Source organism: Scomber japonicus, chromosome 5, assembly GCF_027409825.1.
Source record: "Scomber japonicus isolate fScoJap1 chromosome 5, fScoJap1.pri, whole genome shotgun sequence".
NCBI classification, from domain to species: domain Eukaryota; kingdom Metazoa; phylum Chordata; class Actinopteri; order Scombriformes; family Scombridae; genus Scomber; species Scomber japonicus.
The window spans coordinates 16,566,915-16,582,627 of NC_070582.1; the positions used below are offsets into that span (position 1 = coordinate 16,566,915).

At 41.7% G+C, this 15,713-nt stretch overlaps 1 protein-coding gene across 1 annotated transcript; it reads left to right on the top strand.

Annotated features, from left to right (window-relative positions):
• Positions 1–3,634: 3,634 nt before the first annotated feature.
• LOC128358528 (circadian-associated transcriptional repressor) lies at positions 3,635–12,030 on the top strand. Its single transcript, XM_053318846.1, has 6 exons — positions 3,635–3,741; positions 6,058–6,514; positions 6,874–6,949; positions 7,672–7,750; positions 9,448–9,574; positions 10,428–12,030. Exons 2-6 carry the CDS (start codon positions 6,098–6,100, stop codon positions 10,824–10,826), a joined length of 1,098 nt encoding a protein of 365 aa, XP_053174821.1. The 5' UTR covers positions 3,635–3,741; positions 6,058–6,097; the 3' UTR covers positions 10,827–12,030.
• Positions 12,031–15,713: the final 3,683 nt, after the last annotated feature.

Genomic DNA, 15,713 nt, shown 5'->3' on the forward strand with positions numbered 1-15,713 from the left:
TATATCACTTCTCCTCTGACTACATAACCTCTAACACCAAGTCTAAATGCTATTGGCTGCGGCATGCCACACACAGCTGGCGCTTTTTTTTCTCCTCCTCCCCACACTGCTGCAGCGTGCCCACACTTACGTGCAGTCACATTTCTGGTGTGTGTGGGTGGGGTTAACTCGGCGGAACTATAGCGTTTACTGTAACAGGATGACATATCTGGAGGAGTAAGCTGCAATAGTGAGAAGTGGGAGACACGTTTTTCAACTGAGATTAACAAGAGTTACAGAGTCCAGACTCACTGAAGCTTTGCACAAATTATGCAAGAAACACACTTGTTTAGACTGTCTGTTAGTGTCATATGGAACATCTGTGGGGATGATTATGAAACAAGAGCATTTGAAGTGTTTCCTATCATAAGAGGTTTGAGATCCAAGTTAAAAAGTTCTGTTTCAACTAGACTGATATGGTTTTACTCCTATATTTGTCATTATTTATTTCAAATGATAAGATGGGGCTTGGAACAGCTGCTCAGATATCCAAAAACTAGCTGTCTGTATTGGGAAATGATTATGTAATCATGTTGTTACAACCTGAAATGCTTTAAGAACTGAATATTCTGTACAAACATCCTGACACACTGTCCAGCCACTGCATGTGTCAAAGAATGAGGATATCTTTATTATCCACGAGGGGCAATTTGTTGTACAGCAGCCAGCAGTAGTGTATTTAAGGTATAAGTCATGTTGTCATGGCTCACATGTTTGTGTTCACAGCAGCAGCTCGAGCTGTCGTTAACATTCCATTCGCTCCTCTCCTCTCGCCGAGCTCAAACAAAAACCTGTGACTGGGTAACACTGGAGCTATTAGAGGTGAGCAGTCTTAACGTGAACAATGCTGTGGAAAAAGCCTGCTGATTGGTGTCCCAATTTAGAGACTCAGCCTGAACACACATACACGACACACTCAAAGATAAGGCACACACGTCACTATAGGTCCAGATTTGGGTACAGCCTATGGCCTGAAGCCAGGGTACACGCTGCTGAGTCATATACATAGCTCATTGTAAGGGACAGCTACTAGTAAGATAAGACACATACAAACACGTTACCCTGCCAGCAGCACCCAAACACTCTCGCATGTACACCGGTATCCACTTGCAGGATACTTGCAGGTAAAGACACGTTCTCTCACTGCACAGTGTGTAAGTGAAGCCCGGGTAAACTGAGGCTATGAGCAAGTGCTCCACGCTCCAGTAAATATTTTCAATGGCAAGCTATTGCATTAAACATGTCACCCTGGCTGAAAATGAGAAACAGATTGTGCAATGTCTCATACTGTAAATTGGATACACATAAGAAACCCTCAAAAGAACACAGGGCATCCAAATGTTCTCATTCCATAGGGGTGAGGTGTGGCACTGACGTTCACCCACTCACACGTGCTGCGCTTTCTCTACAAGGCAGGGTTAGGACAGATGTTCAGTGTTTGCCCTATGATGAAATGGATGTGAGCGTCTGATTTGGCGTTTATTTTTTATGAATGAGAGCGGGAGACATGCAGTCTCAGTGGGATACAGAATCAGCCAGCCTCTCTGACAAATTGAAAATCACAGTGCCAGTTTGTGTTGTGTGACTCATCTTGGATCCTGACAGGAGAATGCACAGATAAAAGAGTTCCCTTTGTGGGGAAATTGCTCTTTATGTGGATGACAAATTGCAGTAGAACTGAATGGAGCCAGATGATTGTTAATACACAAACGTTTCTGGAGATCACACAGAAGATTTACTGAAATGTTTCGAACAATCTGCCCTTCAAGGCTGAAAAACACTTTCAACAAAAGATATTTGAGTTTCTGTGCAGATCTGTTATCAATATAAATAGACACAGTTTCCTCTACATTTTATACTTGTCCGTACAATTTAAAGTGCTCCATGCATGTGCTTGAAATATCTCTTTGATCCAAACAAAAATGTAGATGTCTGTTTCCTGTGCTTTGAAGTGGATGTGATGCACTCTGCTGTGACATGTAAGCCTCAAAGACAAAAAAGGGAAATGAGAGTTTGCTGGGAAGCTGTAGGAAGTTCTCAGTCGTCACAAAGTCTGGGGTTAGCGGAGGATCTGGGTCTGGGGAGCAGAGCGACAGGAGACAGCTTATTGGATGTTTAAAAGATTGCAGTGGTTTACTGGACAATTAAAAAAAATGAGTGGCTCACTATTCCAGCAGGCCGGTCACATCAGTTGGCTTTATGGGTGCTCTGATATCTTTGGTACACCTTTTTCACAGCAGGATGTGATTAAAAACACAGAAGCAGACATTAAAATGCACAAGTTTCTGCTGCTCATGCCCTTGTCCTGCCTGCTCCTCACTTTGACAACTGCACATAAATCAAAAATTGCCACATACACTTTTCTATGATCATTTGACCACAAATTGCTCTTAGAATCTAATTACCATGGTAGGCTATAAAGACACTCCAAGACGTCCTTCTGGATTGTATGCTTGACAGATTTGCACCCAGTTGTTAAAACTGTCTGGGCATGTATCTGATCTTTGACTCTGTAAACAACTCTCAGCGCATTTTCACATGTGACCTAGCCACTGCAGATAGAAAGGAAAGAAATGTGTGTGTGTGTGTGTGTGTGTGTGTGTGTGTGTGTTTTGTTAGATGTGTTTGACTCCACTGGTCCTCATTGTCAATTGAGGGAGAGACGAGGAGAGGAGGTTGGCTTTGCTTTTTCTGTGGGTGTATCTTAGATGCACGTGATCACGTTTGCTGTGAGAGGGTTCATGACTCACTGGCTCCAAACTCAGGATCCTCGTCTGGCCTCTGACAGAGTGCTCCTAATCCCACCCTCTCAGGCAGTCAAACTGGGGTCCTGTGAGTCATGCATTTACCGTCACTGTGTCCAAAAAAAAAAAAAAAAAAAAAAAAAACGCAGACTGAACACAGTCTGCATGCCAAGTGCATCTACAATTACAGGCAGTTTCACTTGAAAAAACCCCCCCACTTTCTTAGTAAGATTTCATGGTTTCTAAAGACGAGCAACATAACAGAATGACTAATTATTTGATTATAATTCATCTTAATCGATCAATTAACCTATATTTAGAGACTCCTGTGACTCATATCCCATTGCCCATTGTACATTAGGTGGTAGATGTATTCTAAACCTTGGAAAATTATAGCTCAGACAGATGGCCAGGCTATCTGTGTTCAAATAGTCTGATGAAGTGTCCTTCAGCAAGCTCTATCAGTTGTTGCTGAAACTGCTGACTGTGCCTTTATACATGCTGCTCAGTTTACTGACATGCCACAACTACAGGCATCATCATCATCCAGATGATATAATGAGGAAGAATGCCTCTAGAATGACCAAAACTAGCCCTGGATTGACTTTTCGCCCAGCTGTTGAAATGAAACCGATCCGCGTGTCCACGTGTTTGTGTCATTTCCATGTCATTTGCATATGTAAACCGGCCTCGCCTATCACTCCGCGGCTGCTCTGAGCTAAGGCGCCGATTTGTCAGTCGGGGGCGTTTGAGGAGCAAATGGGAGAGCCGCTCCCCTCTAATCCCGCCCTCCCAGACACGTTGCCTTGGGAGAAGCAACACGGGCCGATCACTAGCTGTACTGCCTCCTTACTCTCACAGCGCACGTCCAACACATCAGCTGCTTTCAGCCCGACAGTCTTGCTGGATTTACCGCTGAACAAAGGAAGAGTAACACCGTCCGCTCCATCCTGGGAAGGTATGTGTACCTGCGCTCATCCACATAGATCTCATCCTCATGATCAAACAATCCAGACCAACGCTGTGTCTGAATGAAAACACCAGATGATGCTATTTTAAAAAGAAACCCCACTAAAAGCATCTAGAGGAATTTGACAGACATATGATGATCGCAAATAAGAAAACTGTTATTTATGATGAAGGATTAATATTATGACATGACAATTTAGGTGTGTGCCAATTAGTCTTGTCTGTGTTCGTGGGTTTATATAATCTACCTGTGTTTGCTGCCAAATTTACTACGAGAGATGAGGAAGTCTATTGTGTCTGTTGAATAACTGCTTTGAAACCTGCATTAAGGCGAAAGGATCTGGTGATTGGACATGATGGGGTTTTCTTTCCATTTCTCTTAGAGGATATATATGATGAATTTAACCTCTGGATGAGGGAAATTTAATGTGTATCGCCCTTTTTTTAATAACTGTGAGTGTGTTAAGTGGTGTTGCATCTCAGTTCATGTGCCCCACCTACACAGGTAGATGCTGAAATGGAGACCTAGTGTGTGTTTTTAAAAAAAGAAAGAAAGAAGGAAAGAAATGTGTGTCATGTAAAAACGTGTTATCAGTAGTAAAGGTGCTATTTGAATTTCAGTTTGAAAGACTGCAGGTCTATAGGCGGTGTATTCAAAAGGCCCTGGACAAGTGGGTATTTGGATAGTGTGATGTGTGTAGTTTTATTACAGAATTCAAACCCAGTGGTAAATGAGCAGGCAGTTTATAACATGTCTCATAGATGGAACTGAATATCTTTAAAGCATAATTTGCATGTAATGTCATTTTTATTGGCTAAGAAATGACTAGTGGGTGGTGTTTCTCTCATATGTCCTCTTATAGAAAAATATATCTTGCTAAATGATGCATCACATAGTGTCTTAGTATCTATTTAACATATACATTTATTATTATATTTCACAGAAGTTTGCTGATGGACACTTTACACAGACATGAAGAAAGAAAAAAGGCATACCTGTATATTTTTAAATAACCAGCTGGAATTTGAGTTTTTCAAAAAGGGTAGAAATTGTGATGAGTTTTATCGGATCGGATCTTCAAGTCTTGATATCCTTCACATCCAATTCATGTTATTCAGATATAATTTACACGTAGTGTTAGATTATAGCTGTTCAGCCTCTTGTGTGGTAACCTGGCCACTCATTTTATTCTCACTAAAACCGGTCAACTGTGCTCTCTGGAGCCTCGGAGCCATATTATTTATTACCTGCAATCAGAAGAATCAATTCTTCTTCTTTGGGGTTATTGTTATGTTAGAGCTTGTAAAACCTGTAAATCTCTGCTCCACCCTCATATGTAACAATAAGATGGTTATCCTGAGACAAAGAACTGGGGAGCAATTAACTCTCCTACCCTCCAATTTCACAGGAAACCAGAGACATGCCAGGCGTTAACTATTCAAACACCAGAAATAATCTCTCTTCTGAAAATGCTGTTGTCACTTCCTTTATGGAGGATGGGCGATATAATAATCACTGAGGAAACACGTTGAAGAGATGTTAATAATTAAATATCTATGAAGAGCATTTAGTTTATTTAGGCATTCCTAAATTTGTAAAACAACATTTCTTCCATTTTGTAAAAATCCCCAACCTAAGTGTCACTTGTGTTGATGGGAGGTCTGCAGTCTGTGCTTGACTAGTTGTCATGGTGGCAGACCCCTGCCCCCTTTGAATAAACAAGTTAACAATGTTTATGAATGATTGTGGTGGTAGCAGCTGGCAGGCCGAGTCCCAATGGAGAATAACAGTCAAGCCACTAAAAAGAAGAATTGTAGATGTTTGTTCTTGTGTGACGTCAAGATGTGCAGAATCACAATGACAGTAATTTGGAGAGATGTGGGTCTCTGACTGGAAGCGGGTAGTGTTTGAGGGCTGCTTAGGATTGTTGTGGACACTGGCATGTTTGATGTCTGCATTTGATGGTGGCTAGTCCGTGTTTACTGGCTCAGGTGTCGCATCTGCAAAACAAACAGGTCATTGTGGTCTCAACAACTGTGGTCCCACTGCCACCATCTGCTCAGAATCTGTCTCTCTACCTTTATTCATGTCTGCTTGGCTCGAGGTGCAGGGTTTTTGGAGGGGTTTTTTCCAGAATAACATGTAATGTTAGCTCAAGGACACTCCAGTAGGGTTTTGGCTGCTGCTGCACACATTTATATGGTAAAAGGGCTCAATTCTGTTAGTTTTAGGCTACAGTTTCACATCTTCATCATTCCTTTTTGTATTGTTGCATTATAGTAATCATGACTTTCTCATTACCAGGTCAGTGATGGTCAGTGCTAATTAGAGCCTGCAGCCAAGGATGTCTGCTACAGATTCGGACAACTCCATTGACTGGCTGGCTAGTGACAATGAGGACAACGAGAGCGAACAGGAGCTTGACTGTACCAGAAATCGCAGCCAGACAGAGGCTCCTTCATCCCCCAACGCCTCGTCACACCTGGGCCCGTCTGACAGTAGCTGCCGCCACGAGGTGAAGGAGGACGATAGTAACTGGAGCGAGGTCAGGGAGGCCTCCAGTCGGGGATCTCCTTCCGGCTGCACTGAAACATGGGGCAGGGACAACATCGGACTGTGTAAAACACAACAAGGAGAAAATATGAATGGCAAAGACACTCAGCAAGCACTGAAGAGACCTCATCGCTTCACAGAGGGGGAGCACAAAGAATGGCAGCTCATTACCAACGCATCAGAGAAAGACCGGATTTTCACCAGAAAGGTGAGCAACCTCCATGACTCATGACACTGTCAACCACAGGAGGTGGTTGATAGTGTCAGCAAAACTAGAACGTGCCCTGTCACCTAGATCGTCTTCCCTGCTGGTCTAACACAGAGTACCTCATGCATGACATTTCCAGTAAAAATGACCAATGCAAATAACAGTTTAAGTACATAGGTAGTCATACTTTTCTGAGGAACTAGAGTCCATCTGTCATAACCCATTCATCAGGGGAGTTTACACGTTATCAAAACAATGTTGAGCAACTTAGAATGAACAGCAGTTTGTGAAAGCCAAATATTTCAAAAGTTTTTTGGACACATTTTAAAACATTAACTAGAAATTTGATCTATTTTCAGTGCATGGAGCTACAATGCTACATTCATCCACTGTCATCAATCTTGAATGGCCTTCGTTCAGGGAGATACAGAGAACGTAAGTCACTTTTTTCAGATATTTTCTGTTTTTGTCTTTACAACACTTTCACTACATTATCTACTGTTTAACACAACCATTTCTCAGGCCAATACACCTCTCTCTGTCTTTCTTTGAAAAACAGTAGACTTGGTAGACAGCATGCCACTCTTAATGAAATATGCGGCCTTGAGATTTGAGATCAAGATGTCTGAAACATGTATGTTTGGGGGACTATCAAGTAACCACATGTATTTCCTCTCTGTGTGTCTGTCTATCTTTCATAATGGAGGTCACTCTGGGTAAAGGTGTACGTAACACACACTTATAAAGAGACTCCTTCTGGCCTTGCAGTGAGAAAAAAACCTCATTTGAATGTTATTTTTTACCACTTGAGAACTAGCAATGTCACACTTAAGGCTTTCTTGTAAATTAGATGCTTGGCAGGGGTGAGCGAGAACATACTGTACCGCAGTTTCCAGTAAAGCAGCTGCTGAATTGTCTAATAGGCATTATAAGGGACTCTCTGGAAGATAGTGCAACGTTCAGACTGGCTCTGAAGCGGCTCATTTTGGGATCGTTGTCAAACCCAAACTTTGTGTGACCCGACACTTCCTGGCCACACAGAGGCAGGGAGTCTGTTCCCTCCCACACACGTTTCACACAACCCATCTGCTCCACAGACTCAGCCCTGCTGTCAACACAGTTTGTGTGGCTCATGGTACAACTTTCTTCTTTTTCAGGACTCAGCAGTTTCCAGGAGAGTGTGGCCATGGACAGGATTCAAAGGATCATGGGTGTCCTGCAGAACCCCTGCATGGGGTGAGTGTCCTCAGCTTGACCCACATACTGTTCGACATGCTACAATAATCCATATTGTCTTTATAATATTAAATATTCTCCTTATATGTGTATGCATTTGAAGTTACAAATGCACATTTTATCTAGTGAGTGAAACAGAAAATGTTTCTTGCCAATGATTTTCAGTAGCATAATCAGAATCATAACTACAAAACATTTAAGCCACATATACTCCACTACAACTGATAGAAAATTGTGCTTGCTATTTGTGGGTCAAAGCAGCCTCCAACATGTCTGTGACACATGGCTCACAGCAGGTTGCCCTGCGAGGAGCTTTTACCCCTGCACGCTTTCAGGATAAATTTACTGCAGGGATCGCTGGGTCTCACTATAGCTGGCCATCTTGTTAAAAATGTATCAGGCTCCACTGTGGGAGCAGCACGCTTGTGTCTGCTTGATTAGCTCTCCACTTACCAAACGGTATAATGGAGTGTGATATCACCCCTTTTAAAAGAGAAAGTCTACATCTAGTGATATGTTTTTTAAATGTTTAGATTTCTTTGTCTTGACATCATAAAATTGATGTAATTATCAGCCTCTTTAGTGTTAGATTCAGTATATTTAAACACTGGAAATTGAATGTATGTAACAGAAAATATAAGCAAAATCATAGAATAATTAGACTGATTTTAGTCAAGTGATTTTCTATTCATTTAGGTCATTATTTAGATTTAGATCATTATTTCAGCGCTAAAATAGACATTTCATAGATATATAATGTTACGATCAGATCAACACAATCCAATTACACTGAAAGTTTATAATTTATATAAGAGGTTAATGGAGTTCGGTTTCCAAAGCATCATTTCAGATAGCTGTATGGGGAGCAAAGTGGGGCCTGTTGGGCAGCCAGTCACTGCGAGTTTTTGCGTCAAGGTATACGGATATAAGATGAAGTGCTGCTGAGTTTGGCACGGACTAATTGGAGTCCTCACCCACCAGCTGCTGCCTTCATATGGGAAACAAAGGGTGGGTGTGGCAGCCTCCCTGCAGACAGTCGGGGCAGAGGCTGGAAGGTGGAATAAACCCCTCCCTCCTTCCCTCCTACCATTGTCCCCTGTGCCTGCTCTATGTTGCCAGCTGGCAGCCCCTGCAGCAACACAATGGTAGATAGGATCAAAGTGACTTTTTTAGCAGTCACTGTTGCGGATAATCTTTCACATAAAATTAACATGCTCTGAATGCAGTATAGCAGGAAGGTCCTGATCATATGACACGAGCTAATCCCTATCCTCCATCTGGTTTTGACGGGGTGGGAGTTAATGGGACGCTGCTCTCTGCCCACCTCCAATGAGAACTGCGTCACTACGACCAGTTTATTTTCACAGTGACGCTGTTGGAGACCGTTGTGGCTTTGGTGTTTATATTTAGAGGCGAGCAGAACTATTACACATCAGGCCACGTGTGAGAGCAAAACATGTGAGAAATGTACTTAAGACAATTTCCCCCCTACACATGGAGTACAGGCTTTTCTGAGTGAGTGTTAGTGTGCACTCACTGTTCAAGATTGCATATTTCCTGTTTGAGATTGATGCAGAGATAAGATTTCACAGCCGATCTTGGCAAGATTGGTGGTAGATCACTAAGATTCATGCGTGTTACCTTGAGTAAATATATATCTCTCTCTCTCTGTTTCTCTCCTTCCTTCCTTTTTTCAGGGAGAAATATATTAATATCATTCTTAAAATGGAGGACATGCTGAAGAGCTGGTTCCCTAACGTAAAACTCCAAGACCAACTTCCAGTCACCCACACAGAGGAAGCAGTTCCCACCAAGAAACTGAAGGTAAAGTTGTTAAAGAATAGATCTGTTGTGTAAGAGCTTTTCTGTTAGACAAGGCCTGCTGCCAAGAACATATGGTGATGACGCTGTGGAAGAGGGACTAAAATATCTATTATTATTTAATCACAGGTCTGGGACAGGGAAAGGAGGATTGAAAGCTATTTTTACTGAGGTATTACTGCAGTCTCAGGTTCACTAAGAACAATGACAGAGGAGAAAAGGTAATTTTGGAGGAGTGTCTCTCAGGGAATAAGAATGGTCAGAGTCCTCTGGAACATTCCTGCACATTCAAGGCAAGGATTCATTTCTGTGGTTAACCCACGCATAAACAAGAATTTTATGTACCATTTTTTTCAGTCACCACAAAGAAGCTGTTTTGTAACTTCATGAGTGGTTAAACTGAAACACAATAACTTTAAAGCTGCTCTAATCAATATTTTCATATTCACAATAGATGAAATGACTACAATGTGAAAGGGTCTGACCCACAGAGAATCATCTCTTGATTGCGGTTCCCCCCAGCGCTACAAAACAATTTAGCATCATTCAGCTTATTGTTTGGTCTTACGGCCTGTAGCTGAACTGTTTTTGTTCAGTCTCATCATTCTTATCAGGGCTGTTTCCAGATGCAGTAGGCAGCCGTTATCAGTGAAAAAGCTTTGCTACACTTGAAAGTTAGCAACTGGCTGGAGAAGATAGTGGAGTATCTAGCAGCTAGCAAAGAACCAGATAGGGCAAAATAGGGCTAATAGGAGAGACAATAGTGGACTTACACGACCTCAAACTAATGCTAATGTGGCTCTGCATCTATTGGAGTTTAAAATGAAGTTTAACTTTGGTCCTTCTTTCCCAACAGCTGTCTCCATCTCCAGTGATTGCAACTGCAGCAGTGAGCCCCATCACCGTCAGCGATCCTCCAGTGAGCACCAAAGCCCTGAGAGTCACCGACCTCACTCCTCCTGGAGCGTACTCTGCCAGTAACCTGAAGTGGCTCCACACGTCACCCATTTGCTCCCCTACAGCAGAGCAGGCCCAGGCTGGCCCCAGGCACCTGCTGCCCCCCAGAGACAGAGACCTAACGCAGGACAACGCTGTGTCCTCCAGCACAGACACCCACACTAAAACAGACTCGGTGCCCAGAGGGCCTCCGCCGGGCAAAATCAACGCGCCCTGTCTAGAGAGGCTTCTTAAATCAACAGAGAGCATCATCACCCGCAAGGGGACGGGGGGTTTGATGGACAGCAGCTGGTCCTAGTCCACATAGAGGGCTGGGTGTCCAGCTGTGAGCACTGCAGAGCCCAGCCTAGCCTTGCCTACCCTGCCGGGAGTCAGTCAGTTCGCTTAGCCCATTCCAGCCTTCAGGGGAGACGGGAGCCTTCAAAAGGGACATGACAGATTTACTTTTCGATGTGGAAGGAGTGTCGACGAACATGTTGTACTCTCTGTATGGGAATGTGCCCTCTCTGACATGACAAGTGTCTGCTTGGTTTCCTTTTGTTGACTTATTTTTGTTTTTTTGTTTGCACTCTTGAATAGCATGTGTGAGCGTGGGAAGGATAGATTTCACATGCCGGGGTCACCAGAGCTAGTGATTTCACAACTGAATTGTTCCCACTGGCTTGTAGATGCAATAATACAGTTTGAGTATCTGTGAAAATGCCATTTATGCCTGAAAGGGAAAGAATTGCAGAAGTAGTTTGTGCTGGAAGGGAGTATTTCAGATATCCAGACATGTCAGTGGTCTACATATTGTTGTGCTGAAATGTGTGAAATGGGTGAAATGTGACGTTATTTTCTCCTCCCCCTCATGACTCCACTCTTAAGTTTATTGATGTGACTGTTACTCATTTGTATACTTTATAAATAAGTCTTGGTACAACTGTTCTACCTCAGCGGGCACCACGTCATGGTTAGTAAGTAGGAATGTGAACGCTACGCTCAAAATCTGGACAACTCACCAGATCTGCAGTGAGCCAACGGGCCTCTGACAGCGAGGTCTGGAGTAGGAGTCGGTCCGCTTGTACAAACAGAGGATGTTCTTGTGGCCTGACTGGTGCCATTGTAAAGATTGTCAACTGCAGATTTCTTTTTGGAGTCTCCCAGTAGAAGGCGAACAGTGCCTGTAACGTCAAGCTGTGCCTGTAAGCCGGTTTAATAAAGCGAGAGCCGTTCAGAATACCTGCTCCTCTGTGGGATGTACAAAATCAGGAATTCTCACTCTCCTGCCATTCTCCTGTATTGAGTAAATTATTCAGATCTTGCCAACTACTTTCTGTGGTGGAGTAGAACAATTCTGTTATTTTGCCACAGAACTGGACAGTATGTTAGACCAGCAGAGAGGGACAAGGTATTTCTCTGTGTAAATCTTAAAACGGAAAGGTTGTCGATTCACCCTGAAAAGTGGCCTTTATAGTGTGAAATTTTATACTTTGGAAATAAACGTGGTTATATTTGTTTGATGCAAAATGGCTGCGGATTGTTTTATTTGAATTTACTGATCATAAATACAAAGAACGATACTACATATTATTACTCAAAGGGTTTTTTTTCTTTTAGAGCTTTTTTGCTCATATATTACCCAAAGAAGACAGAATAAGTCACATCCATATTACAGCTCTTTCACCTTTATGGTTGGGGAGAGTACCAATTTGCAGTAACACAAAAAGCAAAAAGACGGGGAATAACTAACTATGTCAGCAAAAATAATCTATGAAATAGCCCATTGTTAGTCTCACCCAAGATCTGAAACAGGTCAATTAAGCATAAAAGAATACCAAAGAAAGGGTGTTATCTGATTTATATTGCAGTTATACTAATTATAGGGTATGTTGACAGGGAACAGATTTATTGTTTTGTGAGGCAGGATGTAATTTTCACCACTTCAGATCTGCTGTACAGACAAAGGGAAATTTAAATCTGCTAGCTCAGTATCACTTCACATTTCTCAGAAAGTGTTGTGCAGGGAAGAGTTGTATTTTTCCACACAAACGCTAATCTGTTTTCACGTGTAGATAGCAAGGTTAAAATATGTGCCCTACCTACACAATACAGACGATGACCCCTTATGGAATGATAATAACAGAAGTAATGATAGATATATTAATTATTATTGTTGCGACTTGCGAGTAATACATTTCACAAGAATGCCTTTGAGGAAAGCAATAGGCACGCTGCTACAGAAAACTTACTGTGATGTGTTATCTTTATATTAGCATTTTCTAAGGTTCTGTGTGAATCAAGACACAAGTTTCCATGTCTACAGCCTGGAGGTGTACTTTCAGCTTGGCTTCAAAGAAAATATACTTACGCAACAGACATACAGTGTTTCTGCCAACTAGAATTCATAATGAAACTGCTGGTGTCTCCAAATCTAAAACTGAATACTGCCATCTGTAGGTGGTAAAGGTAAACATCATGGGTTCATTCTTTGATGCTCTGCAAGAAGAATTAAAAGTGAAAAGTACATGCTTTTTAGACAAAATTACATTATGGTTAGTACAGCGGGTAACAGAGCACATCATGAAAGCAGCCTCCTTCTCCTAAATCACACTGTTGCAAAATACTCCAAAGTAATGCTGCTTGGCTCTGATTTTATTTGGTAATCCCCGTTTGAATTTAAACATTTTTGTAAAACCGCTACGATCTAACTGTGGACTCAGTTTCAGTCAGCCAAAGCCAAATCCATTATATTCCTCTCTGTCTTGTTTCAGTAAGAACATAGTGTAATCACAGAGGGTGAAAACAGTTTGTGGCCTGGAAAACAATCTGCCAGGAAATCAAGGAGAATAAAAAAATGGTAGAGGTTTACCACTTTTTGGATTACTCTTTCTCTGAATCAATTACACCATTTAGTCATATGTTCCTGATTTACAGATTACACGAGGTGATTGGCAGGACGTAGAGGAGATCGATTACCCAGACTGCATTGTTACAGCGTTGCCGCCCCAGATTCCATCTCCCAGGGCAAGGCTGCACTCACGTGGACAGACGACCTGACAGCATTCATGTCCAAAGACAGCTGGCACAGATCTGCCTCACACTCGCCCTGAAAAGGGGAAGTTGTTATGAATGATAGGAAGAGCTGCATCAATAGAAAGGCACCTTTCTCATAGAACTTTCTAAGGGAATTTGGACTAATACATATTGTGTAGTGATATGGCTGCAAATGGTCAACATGTGAGTGAGGAAACTGAATGGAGGACAATTGGCAAGGAGCATAAATATAATCAGAAAGATGGGAGTAGGAGATTGAGATACTTTATTGGAGTACATGATAAAATAAGAATGTGAGGACATGAAGGGCGCTTTCTAAAATGTATTGGCTTAAACTTCTCATATTTAATGTATTTGTATTAAATACTTCATTGTGAAAGGTAAAGAAGAATAAAAATGTTGCATTACTGGCAGATTGAAACCTTAAGTCTTAAGTGGTAAAAGAATTATAGACCGATATCATCCACTCCATAGAATACTCCACTACATACTGCTTTCCATTTTAAAGGTTTACAGAACCTTTTTCAAATTGATTGATGTCAGATGTTGTTGCTCTTGTTTTTAGTCCAGCCTCTCTGTGGGCAAAACTACAAAGACTAATCATTACTGGAGGAGCAGAGATGGGGGCCCTTTGTTGAAAGCATGTAAAGGCAAGTGGGAGAGAAACGTCCATGATTCCAGTTGCAAAAAGCCGGAAGGAATAATAAGTAGAGCTTCATTCTCTCCAGCTACCCTTTCATTGTGAATTGGCCTTGATTTGAGCTCCAGCTGAGTGTGAAATGACAAGGCAGTGTGGTGTTGAATCAGACCCAAGATGGCAACTGCAGTTATTTATATGTACTGTATCTATGTAATTAATTTTTCAAGTCTTAGATGGAAAGACAGAGGTGGAAAGTCATCTCCCAGCAGCTGACTACCTAATCAGATTATATATACTGTAAAAAATAATTCAGAAGTAAATTACAACTCATGCTATAAATAGCCCCAGTTACTTCTATACAGGTAGTGAATAAAGGGCAGATAATTGTATCACCTCGCCTGCAGAACCTTTAACAATTATCCTTCCTTAATCTGTAAGATTGAAATGACCAACCACAGTCTTCCGTAGAGCAACAGACGCAGTTTGAGTTAATGTTTACCCTGACTACAGTCTTTAATACTGGAATTATAAAAGGTAGTCACGACCACACTGTCATCACGTGTATTCCATAATTAGGCTATGTGTTGTGAGTAAAACTGATTTGCAATCAGATTTGAACCTGCTAGCATCTCAGAGCCAGACACGGATTAGCTTCTCTGTTATTAAATGCTCTCAAATGTCAGATACTTGAATGGGCATTCAGGTCAAATATTTGGACAGGAAATCAAAGCTTTGGAAAATCAAATCTGTTACATCAGATGATTTGTCAAGAAGTCCATCAAAACAATAAAGAAAAAAAGGCACACACACTGCAACTTCACAGCTTGCCACATGATGACAAAGTCACACATTTTGACCCCTGTAAAGTGAGGAATGGACTCATGTTATTATGAACTGTGCAGCTGATTCATTCGCAATCTACAGAGATAATGATCTCATTCACCAGAGGACTGAGCACCTTTAATTAAGAGACCTGTGAACCCAAAATATCTGTCCCCTGCTCAATTATTACTAGAGTAGGTTATACAAATGATGAAACAGCCACTGCAATCCATTGCTGCTTTTCTCTTGGGGAGTTTCTCAGTTTGTCTATTAAAACTCTAAGCGGTTTGCAACAGAGATTTGCAAGTCTGTTCAGTCATTACCTAAGCTTTGGTCAATCACAGAAGAATAAAACAAATCTACTTCTATGGCTTATTATTTATAGTTTAAGTCTGCAGCATATCGATGTGACTAAATCAATGCTGCTGTTCCTTCCTGATATTACAGTGGGAATATTATGGTCTCCAGAGATGGTCTTCAGTGACTACATTGATCACTAATACAGACATAAGTGGCTTCTGCAATTCAGTATGGTGGAATCATTTTTTTTCTTTCTCCAATAGGTTATCCTCAACCCTTTTAGGAGAAAGAACAATGTTCAAAGAGCACTGTTGCCGTTCCACCAACATTGATACTGCAGCATTGATATTGAATATTTTTTCAGATGCAAAGTTTTTGATCAGTCAA

Excerpts from the sequence above, each read along its gene's own strand:
- LOC128358528 (XM_053318846.1), top strand. The coding sequence starts at position 6,098 with ATGTCTGCTACAGATTCGGACAACTCCATTGACTGGCTGGCTAGTGAC. Across the intron at positions 6,515-6,873 it reads ACCGGATTTTCACCAGAAAG|TGCATGGAGCTACAATGCTA; the intron begins GTGAGCAACCTC and ends ATCTATTTTCAG. Across the intron at positions 6,950-7,671 it reads TTCAGGGAGATACAGAGAAC|GACTCAGCAGTTTCCAGGAG; the intron begins GTAAGTCACTTT and ends CTTCTTTTTCAG.